General features: G+C 39.5%; 1 protein-coding gene across 2 annotated transcripts in view; it reads left to right on the top strand.

The window, feature by feature from the left end:
* The window catches only part of galnt2 (UDP-N-acetyl-alpha-D-galactosamine:polypeptide N-acetylgalactosaminyltransferase 2), a 90,249-nt gene that overhangs the window by 53,670 nt on the left and 20,074 nt on the right, over nt 1-16,505 (top strand). For both annotated transcript variants that reach the window (XM_027145892.2, XM_027145894.2), the window contains exons 4-6: nt 12,948-13,046; nt 13,271-13,338; nt 13,590-13,655. In XM_027145892.2, the coding sequence (XP_027001693.1) occupies nt 12,948-13,046; nt 13,271-13,338; nt 13,590-13,655 (233 nt within the window). The remainder of the gene's footprint in view (nt 1-12,947; nt 13,047-13,270; nt 13,339-13,589; nt 13,656-16,505) is intronic.

The raw sequence follows: 16,505 nt of genomic DNA, 5'->3' as shown, positions 1-16,505 counted from the left end.
TCATTATGACTGTCTCTGTGTTTTCTGACTCAAGTATTGTTCGGTACTTATAATGCAAGCAGAGCAATTTTATAATGCAAGCAGAGCTTCTCTTGTTCCTCACTAGCACCATGCAGCACTGTGTGTCTGATGCACACCACACCCACTCTGCTCTACGATTAGCAGAAGCCACATCATTAGACCAGGAGATGATTATGTGGCACCCTGGTGGGAGAGAAAAGAAGCATATTTTTTTCTGTCTAATCACTGTTATTGTCTTTCACCATCTTTGCTTCATCTGCATGTTTCTTGGAAATAGCTCAGTGTGGCTTGGAAGGTTTTGGGGGATTGAACAGCAGGTCTATTCACAGCTTTTCATTTTGCTCTGCCAGTGTATTATTCTGCCAGATTCAGTCTGTTCAAGTATTAAACATCATTTCTTTTTAATTTCATGAAAGCTGTATCTGTTTAGAACAAGGCTATCTAAAGCCTACATTATGGCCAGACAGAGAAGTCTTTCGAATAGCAGCCTGTCTGTTTTATTCAGCACATTAGCATGGTTAACTGAAAGCCACCATAGAACAGACATGCATTATTTTAATGCAGCTGGGCCTTTTCTACATTATTTTTGTCAATAGAAGACGAGATGATGGAGGAAGACAGTTAGGTGTCCAATACCTAGAGCTTATTTAATCTGTTCCATGACTATGAAATTCAAGGACATAAAATGCCTCTCTAAACGAGTCTAATGGAAAAAGTGATGGAGGTTGGTAGAAAGGCTCGCTGTGAAAATTGAAGGCTGGCCTGTTGTTGCTGCCTGTTAGGACTGAACTGGGCAGAAAGAGCTGTCCTCCAAGCACACACAGCTGTCCTACAGTATTGCATTAGTAACAGCTCAGAAAGTTTGACAGTTTGTCAGAGGGAAAGTGTGTGTACTTTAAGCACTTACTGTGCCAGAATAGTAGATATCCTGCTATGTGAGTGCTACATAGTGACTGCGAATTAACATCGGCTAACAATGGGCGTAATTCAGGAGCTAAACTCAGACATCAATTCTAAAAATAAAAGTGGCCTCGGTAGGTTTGAAACCTGCGGCTGAAAGGTTAATGTTGTTTTAGACTGCAGTGCGTGAGCATATTAACCCGGTACTGCCAATCAGCCTGACTGGTTTTCCTGCTTTTAGTTCTGCCATCTTAGTCATTGTGTGTAATGGACATTTTTCTAGAAACTAATCATTTTCACTTTTATACCTACAAGGTGTAGTTAATATACAGACGGACAAATAATAGGGCAAAACACAGAGCGTGTTAGTAAAGTGCTGAGCAGATACAAGCTGTCCGAACAGCTTCGGTGTGCTCTGGCTCCATACTGGAGGGATAAACACCGTTCTAAATATGATCTCTCAGTTGCTGGTAGAATATCTCCCCTTTGTTCAACTTGTGTCAAAGTTATTAATTGTTCACTGAAGGAGACTTGCAGTTCCAAATCTAAGATAGCAGATGTAATTCTAACCATTATTACAAACCTGTTTGTAATTATTTCATTCCAAAGAGAAAAACAGTGATTATTAGGTGTACTTTATGTTGCCTAATGGTTTAGGACACAGTGTGCAGAATGCAAGACTAACTATGACAGCATAAAGAAATGGGAGAGCCAGAAGGTGTCACAGCCATAAGGGTGCCCTGGGACATAAAGTAGCCTGCCACTTCGCCGTCAACAAACCTGAGTGAATACATAACCGTCGGAGTAATTTATATCCAAAAATTCTTGTTCACCAAATAATCTATGCTTGTGAACACTCTAAGTCTGCGTGTTTACCTAAGAAATAACTATTTATAAAAGGCATGACTAAACGAATACTTTTTTTTTTTTTTTTTAGCTCAGTCCCGGTGTGTCTGAGTCCCAAACAGTAATTGGAGTGCTGTTCTCTGTTCAAGGTACCAACAAATAACATGCACTTTTTGATCCAAATAGCTTAGCATAGCAGATATTTAAAAAAAAAAAAAAAAAAAGGTTTTCTCAGGTAACACACCGTGGGACTGAATCTAAAATATTCCAATATCTCATGTCGGTGTTCAACTGGATTGAGATCTTGTGACTGTGGAAATGGACCCAAACTATGCTACCAGTTTTCTTTTGTTTTTCTGAACCATGTTTTCAGAATGTTCAGATTTGACCAGGTTCACGTTTAATCTACGATGACCAGTTGCGAAATGTTTTATATGTGTATGAGTATTGTATTGCTGCTGAACGCATTGATGAACAGCACAGTGATTTGAAAGACTAAAGTGGTTGGAAAATGAACAGCAGGAGGATTCAGCTGCTTATCTCTTCTAACACCAGCGCACAATGCTGTCTCCTCAACAGCAATGTACTGAGTCCCAGAAGGTTGCTACTTGGCAGGCAGGACATACGGTCTATTTATGTCAGCCTGTGTTTTAACATGGGAAGCTGTGGAGCACTCCCAGGACTCCATGACTTACTGCTGACATGTAGGAAGTGGAGTCAGAGAGAGGAATCCCCTTGATCCTTAGTCCACTCCTTACATAAGCATGATCATACTAACAGATAGGAAAAAGGGACCTTCAACAGGGACAGCATTTTCTGCCATCTGTCAAGATGCAGTAATTTATTCTATGACATCCGAGACCACTTTTTTTTCCAGAATTTCTCAGGACAATACATTTCACACATTCAGCTCAACTACTTAGAGCTACTTCTAGCTGACCTGTCTGAATAAGCAGGGAATCTGGCAAGCATCAGTTCACTCTGTAGAAGTGAACAATGCTCCACTGTAAATATTCAAGCAGCCTATATTTGCATGAGGCTTCATGAGCCGATCTCTGGATCTGGTTACTGCGACAACATGCTCATCTCTTAAACTTTTGGATTACGGATCTGCTCTTTATAAGCCTAGTGTTTTTAGCGCTTCCAGAAATGGTCCAGTTATTGATTTTCTCAAGTCCACTTCTTGTTCTGCTGTCTGTTGTAGCTTTAGCGAATCCAGGCAGTCCATCAGCCTAAGTCTCTGCAAGAACATTAGTCATGGAATTACGGGCTAAAGTCAACAAGAAGCACAAAGCTGAACTAAATGTTTACTCAAGACTAGTGAACACTGTGTAATTCAGGCCTCACACTTTGTTTTGCCTTCCTTCTACGGCATTAATATATATATATATATATATATATATATATATATATATATATATATATATATATATATACTACATATATATATATATATATATATATATATATATATATATATATATATATATATATATTACATCACTTACAACACTTCTGTCCCCGAGTCCATGTGAATGCACCTTAAAACAGTGTTTTTGGGGTCACTCTGAGGCAGAACGTAGCATATGTGAAAGCAAGCTGTTCCTTTGGCTGAGAAATGCAATTAGTCCTTGTCATGTTGCTTCCTGTTTCAGCCTTTTTTTTTTTTTTAGTACTATTGGCGAGGAAAGACATGCTGCGGTCTGCAGATAAACCCAAACGATTAAAACTTAATTCACCGAAGATGCCTTTAAAATCAATATGACTGCAGCTAAAAACGGAATTATTTATATAAGCTATAAGTGAGCAGCTTCATTTGAACCTCAGATCATTTGTCAAGGAGACCCGAAAAAAGCTAATTGAATAAACACTGCTGCGATCTATTAAACATTAAGAAGGGCAGTAAAGATGACGACCTCCTCCAAGAACCTCCTTTCTCTTCTAGTGTATATAGAAGGGTTTTTTTAATCAGCTGAAGCACTTGACACGAACAATCAGTAATTCTTTGTGCCGACTAGGGTTGGGTATCAAAAGAAATTTTCCGATTCCGGTTCTGCCTTCCGATTCCCGGTTCTGATTCCGATTTCATAATAAAAGAAATGTGAAAAATAATGCACAATACTTAAACAATTCCATTTGTGTTTATTTATCACTCTTTAAATATTTTAAACAGAGCATTTCAATTTATATCAATTTAAATTTAAATAAATCCAACATCAAATTTAACATCCAGAATTAGAACTTAGCAAAACAGTTAGCAATTTTTCTAAAGAAAAATGAACATGTCTGCTTTCTCTGGATGAAGACGAGACCTTTCCTGGCTTATTGTATCTCTAGCTGTGAAGAAAACCCTCTCAGAGGGGGTAGATTTGCTTCATTGTTGTAGCTTTGGAAATGAATCCACACTTTAGACTTTTTTTTAGACATGTTTAGCACAAAGCGTACCTCAGCACAGCAGCGCGAGTGACTGATTTCTGTGGTAAACTGCGTTAATTTGGTTGCGTGACTGTAAACAGCGTAAACAATTAATATTCATGAGGTAAGACATGGCTATTTAATGTGACCACTCCCAGCGCTTTGCCCGTCATCGCATCAGAACCGTGTTTGGAACCGAAACTTAAAAATTCCGTACGGTTCCGGTTAAAAAACAGAACCGGTTTTGAATAAGAACCAGTTCTCGGTTCCCAACCCTAGTGCCGACTCTATAAAGCTCGGTGTGTTTGTGCCCTCAGCCAAACTTCAAGGCAGAAGGTCTTATAACATGGGCTGTGTTGTAACTCTCAATTGTGGACGTCCACTGAGCCGAGGCCGACTCTAAGAATCCTGAGACATCTCCATTTAGACTCTGTGATACTAAGGAGATCCGAAGTCCATGATCCTTACACCAATACAACATTTATCTGACTGCATATTACAATCACACCCCAGTGTCACCCATATGAGGATGGGTTCCCCCTTGAGTCCGGTTCCTCTCAAGGTTTCTTCCTTTACCAATTTAAGGGAGTTTTTCCTTGCCACTGCTGCCTGAGTCACCTCAGACTTGCTCATAGGGGGATAAATACATACAGTTTGTGAACTATTTATATATAATAATAATCTTGAATTTTTTATTCTGTCAATTCTTTTACTTTTATTATTCGTTTTTCCTTTATCATTAATTATGTTTACCTTCTGCTCTATGTTTATGCTCTGTAAAAGCTGCTTTGAGACAATGTCTACTGTAAAAAGCGCTATACAAATAAACTTGAATTAAATTGAATTGAATAATTTTTTTCCCATTCTGGAGGTATTTCAAGAAAATAAGTTAAAAGCTAAAGGCTCATTAAAGTGTTCTAACTGGTGACACTTTCATAAATGAGCATTTTAATCCCACCACACAGAAAGTGGCTTTGCACACACTTTTGTCGTGTTAATGTTTTATTCAAATGTGCACGTTTGGAATAATCTGACCGTTTTGCCTCAACATTTTGCTCAACATATTGTCTTATTGAAACGAAGCTCCAGGTTTCAGCGAACGGAAGCCGAATCAGCCGAGTCGTAGGCAATGTGAAATGTTAACATATTTGACCTGCACTACATTTGCATCTTACTTTCTTAATTTTTCTTTTTCTGTACCGAACATCGGTTGGTGGTGAGTATATGTTTTCATTTTCCTTGTTTCCTGAGTCAAACAACAGGAAGGTGTGGGTGGTGTTTTAATGGAGACAGCCAGTTTGAATCCTGCTGTTCTGTGTCTGTGCTGTCAAGAGACTCACAGTGACCCCAGCCACTAGATAGCATGGCCTTAGACTATGTTACACAACATGGGCAGCAGAGGTAGGCATACAGGAAGACTCTTTTCTGAGTCAATGACTATCTTCAAATGGCGGGTGAAGAACAAGCTCTTTGTGAAACACTTAAACTAGTGCTTATTTTCTCTGTTTGTTTCATGTGTATATTAAAAAAAAAACACACAACAAAACAAAAAAAAACAACGGAGTTCTAGGTTGATGGTCTGTGACCTAGTGAACCAGTGGTAATGTCAGCACCGATAGAGACTCCAAAGCACTTTTGTACGTCGCTCCGGATAAGGACGTCTGCAAAATGCAGTTAATGTAAATGCAGTTTAGAAAGACGTAGAGGATAGTTTCATATGATATGAAGGAAGCCTTCACCCTCTACAGTGGATATGATAGAGTTGGGTAGTAAAGGGAATTAAGGACCATCCTGACAAATTGGGAAGAAAATAGAGGAGAAATGGTAAGACTTGCCACAGCATACTTCAGGGTTCTGTGTGTACATCCTGTGTTCAGGAAAACAAGATAAAGCTGATGGAGAAGGAAAAACAGCCTTGAGTTTAAGTCACAATTACTTATCTACTAAGTCAAATATATATTCTTTGAATCGGATTTAAAAAGTCTCCGTGCTGACTTCTTAATCCATACATTTGTACAGCTTGATTTTCAGTGCTTTTACCATTTAACGTTCGTTTTGTGAATAAACACAGAGATGTGTTTGACATCCCTCACTTCTAGCGGATATCATAGTTCTTGACTCATGTCCAGGTTTTTTTTTTTTTTTGGAGCCAACACTAGTAATGAAGCTTTAGTTTGGTATAAAGTTTCAAATGATCCAAGATAAAGACCATGTTTCTGTTCCATTGTCTGGGCAGTTTGCTTGAGTTCCTTTTAAAGACCTGCTCTGAGCTGTCAGGTCATGCAGTGAGTGGGCACTGGATGCATGGCAGAAAGTTTTGCGTGCAGTTTTGGCATTCATGCTTGCACAGCATGCGTGACTTGAAAGTGGTCTGAATTCCTGCCATGTTGAGATTCAATCTCTGGACACAGTACAGCTTACTGATTAGACTAGAGCAGGGGTGGGCAAACTTTTTGACTCCCGGGCCACAATGGTTTCTAAAATTTGACAGAGGGGCCGGGCCAGAATAGGAGATTGGTGTGTTTGTGTGAACTAATATAAATTAAATGTAAAAACCATTACATGAAAAGATCTGGCTTTTAACAGGCAGCAAAACACCATTGTGCTTAGTTTATTGTAAAAATTGCAATTCTCAAGATAGATCCGAGGTTTGGTCAGTTAACTTGGATCTGTGACGAGCTTTGTTGATGTTCATGACGCTGAATGTCTGTTCACACACAGGTTGAGCCAAACAACGTCAGCATCTTCTGTGCCATCCTCCGGAGGTATGGAAACGTGGCTTTGTTAAGTGCAGCATAAAAGTTTGCCTTTGCTCTCCAGATACAAGAGACCTGTTGTCTCAACCATGCATTCTTTGCTAATTTGAATGCCAGCAAAAAACTAGCCTTAGTACTTGACTCTTGAATCGCAGTTTGTCTGTGAAAAAGGTTTTGCTGAGTCTGTAAATTAGCCGTCAATCTCTGAGCTGTAGCCGCCCGTTCTTGTGGAGACTGTTGCATGTTTTGTGGCAAAAGGACGTCTGATATTGTATTCTTTAAAAACTGCTACAGTTTCTTGGCATACCAGACATACAGCTGTTGATCGGACTTCAGCGAAAAATATTTTGTTGTCCACTCTTTATTGAACACTCGGCACTCTCTGTCTATTTTTCTTTTCTTCGGTCTGCACATTTTTACTGAAGGGCTGAAAGTGCAAAGCGACAAAATGAAGTAGAGAGTAACCGTAATGCATCACACTTAAGGGTCAATGTCTTCGGATGCACCACCTGCTGGGGAAAGATGGGAATTACAGCTAGGTAAAACAATTGTGGTGTCTTATAATAAAATTTAATTTAATAATATAACATGGACAAGTTCAGTGGGCCGGATTAAAAAGCCCAATGGGCCGTATATGGCCCGCGGGCCGTAGTTTGCCCATGTCTGGACTAGAGGGAATCAAATTGGTGGTGAATATCATACTGTAAGCACCAGGAAAGAACCTCATTGTTTAAAGGTTCAGCACAATGGTTGTTTTGTTTATTAGGCTGATAAGAGAGGATTTTTAAATGGGTTTTTACTAAATAACACCGGAACGCCGATTAAGATTTAGTGATGCAAAGTGTTCAAAAGGAAGCCTTCATCTGTTATTACCATGCATTAGTGTGTAGACTATACATTTTTAGTCTGCAGACAAGAGTTCTTGATGGAAAGACGTAATTGGTGACTTATCACTTGCTTAGTTGGTCTGGTCTTTATCAGCAATCATTTGAAGACTTTGACAAGAAGAAATTAGTGTTGGGTCTGTGGTGACCGAGAGAGCGTGAGTGGGTGAGGGAGGGAGGGAGCGTGAGTGGGTGAGGGAGGGAGGGAGAGTTTGCACTGACTTATTAGTTCCTCAGGAGCTCTCGGTTGCACTATTATAAACTGTTGTAGAAAGGACATTATTTACATTTACATTATTTTCTGTAGTGTGTCACACAAATGAGGATGGGTTCCCTTCTGAGCCTGGTTCCTCTCAAGGTTTCCTCCTCATAACTCAGAGATTTTCCTTGCCGCCATCACCTCCGGCTTGCTCGTAAAGGATAGGGAGAGATGTATAGTATTTTAAATTGAAATTAATATTTAAAAATTAATTTTATACTTTAATTGTATGATTTCATTTATTTTTTTTATTCTAATTTTTCTATTTCTTCTTCTTATACATATTTATTTCTTTTTTCCCTCTCTTCTGTTTCTATACTGAAAAGCTGCTTTGAGGCAATGGGAATTATTAAAAGTGCTATACAAATAATTAGAATTTGAATTAGTTAGAAATAGAAATGGTTGAATTAACTCTAGCCTTCTACTTTACTCGAATTTGCTTAGTTTCTATTTGTTTCCTTTTCTAGTCTCAAAAGTGCACTCTAGGTTTTTATATAATCATTGTTCGCTTCTGTAGGAAGAAAAATTGCAGGCTGAATATAACGGACTAATGTGAATACCTGATGAAAGAGTTTTGAGATCGCTGCCTGATACAGTTACCCTCCAATCCAGGAGCAGGGAGAAGACAGAAACGGCTCATTGTGCAGCTGAATAGACAAAGACAGCGTGAGGAATTTGGGACAAGGCTCAAATTGGAAATAAAAAGAAGGCATATTTCTCAGTATATTCTATACAGTACCTTTCATACAAATAGAGCCGGGAATGGCCTAAATACAGCCTTGTTTTTCTGAGCCATGATGGCGTGCGTGTAAAAAGAAACATGAAGCGCTTCTAAAAGTGTAGACATTATAGAGGCATGAAAATTATTGTCCCACACAGGAACTGAAATGATTATATATTAGAAATTAAATTGTGTTGTACTGGGTTTTTTTTTCTTTTTTGCATAAGAGCAGCTGTGACAGAATTCTATTAACACATTTCTGTTGTTTCTGCTGTGTATGGCAGACAGTCCCATAATTTAAGACTAATAACGGTTTGTCAGCTCCCATCACACCACGGTGACCGTTGATTTCAACATGACATGGATGAAATAAAAAAGTTAAAAAAAATAAAAATCTCAGGAAATCAGGAGGTTCTCTTCAGCTGAGTTCAGCAAATATTTGCTTTAGATCAATCAGCATATTAAAGAAAATACACATCAGGCTTCAATAGCAAGCTTTTGGCTAACAAAGGATGCATCCATGCAGCATTATTCTTTTAGAAGCAAGCAGATTCAACCAAAAGGCTGCGTCTGCTCTGCTGCTCAGTATTTAAATCAATTACATCAACATTCATATCATTCTATATTAATACTTGTGTAAATAAATAAATAAATAAATAAATATATATATGTATGTATATGGTATGTATGTATGTATAAAAAATGTAATATACTTTATAGGCGCTATAAAGGTGGCTCAAGAGTTTAAGGCTCTGGTTGTTGCCAAGCTGCCATTGTTTGGCCCTTGAGCAAGGCCCTTAACCCGCACTGCTCCAGGGGCGCTGTATCATGGCCGACCCTGCGCTCTGACCCCAACCTTCAAAATTGGGATATGTGAAGAAAGGATTTCACTGTGCTGTAATGTGTGTGTCAGAATAAAGGCTTCTATTCTACATTTGATACATTTGATGTAGATGGTTTTCCTTTGAATTTAAATGTAATTAATAAAATTCAAATTAATTAAAAAAAAATCCTCCACAGCAAAAGTAGAATAAAAATGGTCTGATAGAGCTGTAGCCTAAAATATTGTGTGAATACAAATCCGTGATTAAACCCTCAAACAGATCGATCCAGGGTCAGACCTGAGTGTCTGAGCTAAGACTGAGAACACCCTTAGTAGATATTTAAAGATTTTCTGTGCTGCTCTTGCGCTTCCACATTAAACAGGATTTTGCTGGTGTGTCTTCATCCTGTTATTAATAAAACACTGGATAGATTTGGCTGTGCAGGTGTTTACTGGGGTGAGAGAGACACGTGATGTTTGACCTTTGTTATTAAAGCATTTAAAAGGGAAGGGATGATGGAGAGCATATGCTCTGTATTCCTTAGAGGACGTTTCACTGCGTGTGTTTTTAATGTGGATATTTTTGGCGTTGTGGCTGATTTCTCCGAGGAGTCGTGGTTTGGAGTCTGAGACTCGAGCAGCATTGCAGATGTAATTAATCAGAAATACACCCTGCTGAATGAACTGTGAGTCACTAGAGAGAGAGGACAAACCTGTAAAGTATCAGCATGAAACTGCAAATGATTATTAAATGGCAACAATTACAAAAGTATTCGATCAACTGAATTATTATTCTCCAGGAGCTTTTTGAGAAAAAAAGTGTGCGTGTGGGGGTGTTTGTGCACGAGAGAGTGTGTGTGTGTGTGTGAGTGCGAGTGAATATGCTTGTTTTAAGTCTGTACAGTGATGGAAATGTGTACTCTAGTGTGTCTGGTTGAGTGGGTGAGAGAGGGAGAGGGAGAGGGAGTGGGTGAGAGTGTGTGGGTGAGAGAGTGAGTGGATGAGAGAGAGAGTGTGTGTGAGTGAGTGGGTGAGAGAGAGAGTGTGTGAGTGAGTGGGTGAGAGAGAGAGTGTGTGAGTGAGTGGGTGAGAGAGAGAGTGTGTGTGTGAGTGGGTGAGAGAGAGAGTGTGTGTGTGAGTGGGTGAGAGAGAGTGTGTGAGTGAGTGGGTGAGAGAGAGAGAGTGTGTGTGAGTGAGTGGGTGAGAGAGAGTGTGTGTGAGTGAGTGGGTGAGAGAGAGAGTGTGTGTGTAAGTGGGAGAGAGAGAGAGTGTGTGAGTGAGTGAGAGAGAGTGCGGGTGAGTGAGTGGGTGAGAGAGAGTGTCGTAGAGAGAGAGAGAGAGAGAGAGAGAGAGAGAGAGAGAGAGAGAAATGTTTGTCTTCAAGTCAGCATAGTGATGGAATTGTGTATTCTTTGTATGTGTGTCAGCATATTGATAGTCATAGAACTGTGTATTCTTCAGGTGTGTATCTGTGTGCATAGAATAAATCCATTTATAAATAGAATCCACATTCCAGTTTGCACATCCATCTAGGTCATAAATAAATAAATATTTTGTCTTCTCCTGTTTTCTGTCAGTGAGATCAGGTCACTACACCACCTTCACTGTGGTCTGAGACTAAACCTTGCCACACATGCCACCGTGACATCACTGCTGAGTCACTCAGATCTGCAGCACAGCCAGTGATACTGAGAGCTGAGAGGAGCTTAGGCTTTGTCACCTTTAACTAAAGACACGGCCAGAGGATTAACCCCACAGGGGTCACGTTCAAACCTGTGTGTCCAGATGTGCAGGGTGGAAAAAGGATGCTGCTTTTGTTACTGTAGTAGTAGTAGTTCTTGTTGTAGGGTCTGGTTGGATTAGATTCATTCGAAAGCATTTCAGATGATAGTTTTAGTTGTAGTTATAGTTGTGCTTGCAGTAATTGCAGTTCTATCTATTATGATTTAAATGTTGTTGAAGGTGTTTTGGTGGAAAACATGTAGACGCAGAGGATGGTGATTTTGTGTAAAACAACACAACCTTCTGATACCGGACTCGTCTGTGGAATGAAAAATAATCTATTTCAAATAACTCGGTTTGCGCAAGACCTCAGCAAGGGTCTGACGCTCACACGGCACAGGTCTCTGCTCACTGAGTCATATCAGTATAATACAAGAGAAGAGGAACTCCAGTTCTTAAGCTTATTGAGATGGACAGACCTACAAAGTTCTGACTTTCCAAATATAAACTGATGTTCAAGAACTTCACCCCAATGGCTCGAGGCAGCACAGATTGTTAAGGACATCTTGTGTTCACCATGTTTTGTCCATTCCAATGCTGTTACACAATGTGCAGTGTGTTTTTATTCACTGCTCTCTAAACAGCAGATAGAAAGCTTTCAGCTGGTGTGCAGAACTCAAATGGATGGATGGAAAAATAATAAATAACCTAAAACACTGTCAGGCTAAAACCGAAATCGCATTACTAGAGGTAATTGTATCCATTTAAAACAAATCATTAGCATTTTACGTTCATTGCTTCATATTACTTGCAACACATTTTTAAGCATTGTATCCGGTTAGGAATGTGATCAGCTCACTGGAAGAACATTTAAGGCAATATATTTAAAGGACATAAAAAAGAAGACAGTCTGGCATTATTATTATACTAATGTCACATGATGCAGTTGCTAGAATTCAGCTGCCTTGTTTAAAGCGCTAACAAAACACGGTATAATATTGTTTCACCCTTGTTTTGGTGTTGTGTTCGTTGCCATAGAAACAGCTGATTTTTATTTCTTTATTTATTTTTTAAATCTAATGAATAGCATTCCTGAGTCCTTGTTTCTATCATTTGGTCAAAAAGCGAACACGGAGTATCGCTGGAACTCACACTGAGCTCACTGTAATGCTCTGATTAGCCCTAGTGCTTGTGTTTCATGCTCAGTGTTGCATCAGAGCTGCACAAGTGTTCGAGCTTGTTATTTGCGCATGTGTTTGTTATTTATTTATTTGTTTATTTATTTAAGAACAGTCTTGCTCAAATTGTTCAGAAATTAATTAAGGAGAACAAATTGCTGTAAGCGACATGGATTTTAGAAGGCAGTGTCGTTTCTAAGGATTCCTGCTCACGTTTTGGGGGGAAATGTACTTAATTATACTACTTTATTTTAATTGGGTGAAATATTGATTACTTAATCACCAAAGCAAAACCTTCAGGATGAGTGAAATTTACAAATGTATTCATTCTCTCTCTCTCTCTCTCTCTCTCTCTCTCTCTCTCTCTCTCTCTCTCTCTCTCTCTCTCTCTCTCTCTCTCTCTCTCTCTCTCTCTCTGTCAGCTGTCGCCATAAACAGTGGAGGACGGATCTGCCTGCATCCAGCGTGGTGATCACCTTCCATAACGAAGCTCGATCAGCTTTATTGCGCACTGTAGTGAGGTGAGATTTCAGCACGGCAGCTCCACACGCTTTGCTGTCTCTGTACAGTCTACTGTGTTTGGATTACATAGAATTAGAGAATACTCCACAAGGTGAGCGTAACACCACAGATCATTGCTCGTCATTACCAGATTTGCCCCCGCTGATAACTTTTAGTCTAGCCACACGGATAAAGTACACAATGTAATGTGAAGCCCTTTTGACTCCTGGTCCTCTCTCCGCAGCGTTCTGAAGAAGAGTCCACCCCACCTCGTCAAAGAAATCATCCTCGTGGACGATTACAGCGACAACCGTAAGTCAAGATTTCCCCACACACACATCCATATTCCTTTCGTCCCTCTAGCAGACGCACCTTATTTCCTTCATTTCCCTGACTTGTAATAAGTACAGAACTCGATTCGAGGTCATTTCCTCTATTCTGTCAGGACATGACCTGATTAGCTGATTGACAAAAAGTACACGCGCATCCTGTTTCTGTTTCATGTCTGTTTTGTGGCCGTCACCTTTAAATGCACTTTGCTTCTTCTTCGGTTCTTTCTCCAGCTGAAGACGGAGCCTTGCTCGGGAAAATCGAGAAAGTCCGGGTCCTTAGAAACGATAGACGAGAAGGTGAGCACGTTATTTACACCACCGGCTGACTTCAACGTGCCCTCTTTATTCCGCCATTATATTTATTTAAAAAAAATAAAAACACAATTCAACTACATTTACATTTACAGCATTTGGCAGACGCCCTTATCCAGAGCGATGTACATAAGTGCTTAAATCTCTAGCATTGAATACATTAATGCTGGTTCACTAGGTTACATACTTAAGATACCATGAGTTTAAAACATTTGTTCTAAGTTACAATGAAAAAGTGTCAAAGGTTGTATTATTTATTTATTTATTTTAAATGCAAAAGATAAGGAAAGAAGTGCTAGTTGAAGTGTTTCCTGAATAAGTAGGTCTTCAACCGCCGCTTGAAAATAGCCAGTGACTCAGCTGTCCGGACCTCTAGGGGAAGTTCATTCCACCACCTTGGTGCCAGAACAGAGAAGAGTCTTGTAGTATACTTGCCTCTTACCCTGAGAGATGGTGGAACCAGTCGAGCAGTGCTGGTAGATCGGAGGTTGCGGGTGCAGTGCGAGGAGTGATGAGGGCTTTTAGGTAAGAGGGAGCTGGTCCATTTCTGGCTTTGTAGGCCAGCATCAGTGTTTTGAATCGGATGCGTGCAGCTACTGGAAGCGAGTGGAGGGATCGCAGCAGCGGGGTGGTATGCGAGAACTTTGGCAGGTTGAAAACAAGCCGGGCAGCTGCCTTTTGGATCATTTGCAGAGGACGGATTGTGTTCATAGGTAGACCTGCCAGCAGTGCATTGCAGTAATCCAGTCTAGAAATGACAAGAGACTGAACAAGTACCTGAGCAGTCTATGTGGACAAAAATGGCAGAATCCTTCTAATGTTGTAGAGAAGAAACCGACATGAGCGAGTCACATTAGCAACATGAGAGGAAAAGGACAGTTGATTGTCCATGGTTACCCCAACATTGCAAGCTAGAATGCATTAGTTTTTCAACAGAAAGAGAAATAATAATCTAAACAATTCTCAATTGAAAAGCATTTCAGGTAATTATAAAGGCGGAAGGTAAAAGGAGAGGATATTTCTACAACATTTAGAAAGGAGCTTAAACTTTTACACTGATACCTGAGCACAGTGGATTCTCAGCTCCCATTAGTCAAAAGATTTTTTAATATGTTTTATAATCTACACACAGCGCGGCTCAGACCGTAGTGTTGGCTGTAACATAAATCAGCTTCATTTGAACTTACACTTAATACCTTATTGTTTCTATTGTAGTTTTTATAGACTTGTACATTGCACACGATCTAATAATAATTAAATCTTAATATTAATGACATCAATTACATTATTATTGATGCAGTGAAGGTAAAATGCAGGATGTCATTTATTAATAAATTCAACATCGTAATCTACAACACAACATTTCTCTGTGTTTTTCTTTAAGCAGCTTTTTATATCTAGTAGTTTTCTTTTTCATTAGTTGTACTGATGTGGTGGAAAATGTGCAGCAAGTCGTTTAATAGTAAGTCAAACATTAATTGTTGGCAAGTCACTGACGTATCAGGTGTGTTACTCCCTACGTAGCGCTTTATGCATAGGAGTGCAGAGCGAACAATTCAGTTCAGTTCCAGTGCAAATTCACTTGTATTTGGCGTATTATCAGTGGACATTGTCACGAAGCAGCTTTACAGAAATTTATCAGTTCAGAATATATGTGTAACGAGCAAGGAGGAGGCAACCGTGCCAAGAGAAAGGTCTCTGAGGCGACATTATGGGATTATTACAGAAAATACTGGATGGATGGATGGATGGATGGATGGATGGATGGATGGATGGAAAGAAGGATAGAAGATGGAAGGAATGAAAGAAAGATGGAAGGAAGGAAAGAAAGATGGAAGGAACAAAAGAAGGAAGGAAAGATGGAAAGAAGGCTAGAAAGAAAGATTGATAGAAGATGGAAAGAAGGAAAGGTAGATGGAATGAACCAAAGAAGGAAAGGAAAGATAGAAGGGAAGAATGTTGTCATTGCATGGTGCAGGTACATGGCAACGAGCTTCTGCTTAGCATTCACCAGAAGTGCAAACAGTAGAAAGAAGCATGCATAGGAACAAGTGCAGATAAATCTATCAGTACATGTACAATAAATAGTGATGGCAGCTGTAGTATGTGCATAAGTGTAGTATGTGCAAAATAGTAATATGTGCCAGTTATATAGACAGAACAATATGTCTAAAATGTGTGTGTTATGCACATTGTGCGTACAAGACTAAGCAGGAAATATACAGTGTATGTACGGATCATGTTTATAAATGGATGTAAACCAGGGTAAGCAATGAATGTAGAGTTTTACAAATCTAATGGGTATAAAGATGTAACGGAGTGTACAGTGTGGAGTAGAACTGTAAAGTTATTACAGAGAGTAAAGAGTTAATGAGACATCAGCGTCCTAGTGGTGTGGTGTAGACTTCAGTAAGTTTATGGAGTTCTGGGTCTGGTGCAGATCGTCCTGTATCTCTTGCTGAATAGAAGGAGGTTGAAAGCTTTGTTCAAGAGAATCTTTACAAATGAACCTTTTTCGAAATGATCAAAATTCTCTCTCTGTCTGTGACTCAATGACCTCGGACACTTTTGTAAACCGTCTAAATGTTTTAATGGAGTTTCCCTGCCAGTTTTTTGTTGTTGTTGTTGTTGTTTACCTGCCCAGCTTTCCAACTAAGTAACCATCAAGCTGCTTAGCTGGAGGCAAGTAAAGAAGCCACAACATTTTAATGATGAGCAGCCTTACAAAAACACTCCGCTTTTATAGACAGTGCTTGCAGAAAGTAGAGCGTTAAACAAAATACTGTTAGGGTTTATGTGAGCGAGTGTCTTTTCAGAAGGCGCTCTTGATATCCA

The sequence above is a fragment of the Tachysurus fulvidraco genome, chromosome 4, assembly GCF_022655615.1.
Source record: "Tachysurus fulvidraco isolate hzauxx_2018 chromosome 4, HZAU_PFXX_2.0, whole genome shotgun sequence".
NCBI classification, from domain to species: domain Eukaryota; kingdom Metazoa; phylum Chordata; class Actinopteri; order Siluriformes; family Bagridae; genus Tachysurus; species Tachysurus fulvidraco.
The sequence above is the reverse complement of the archived record's forward strand: the minus strand, read 5'-3'. Positions and strand labels throughout refer to the sequence as shown.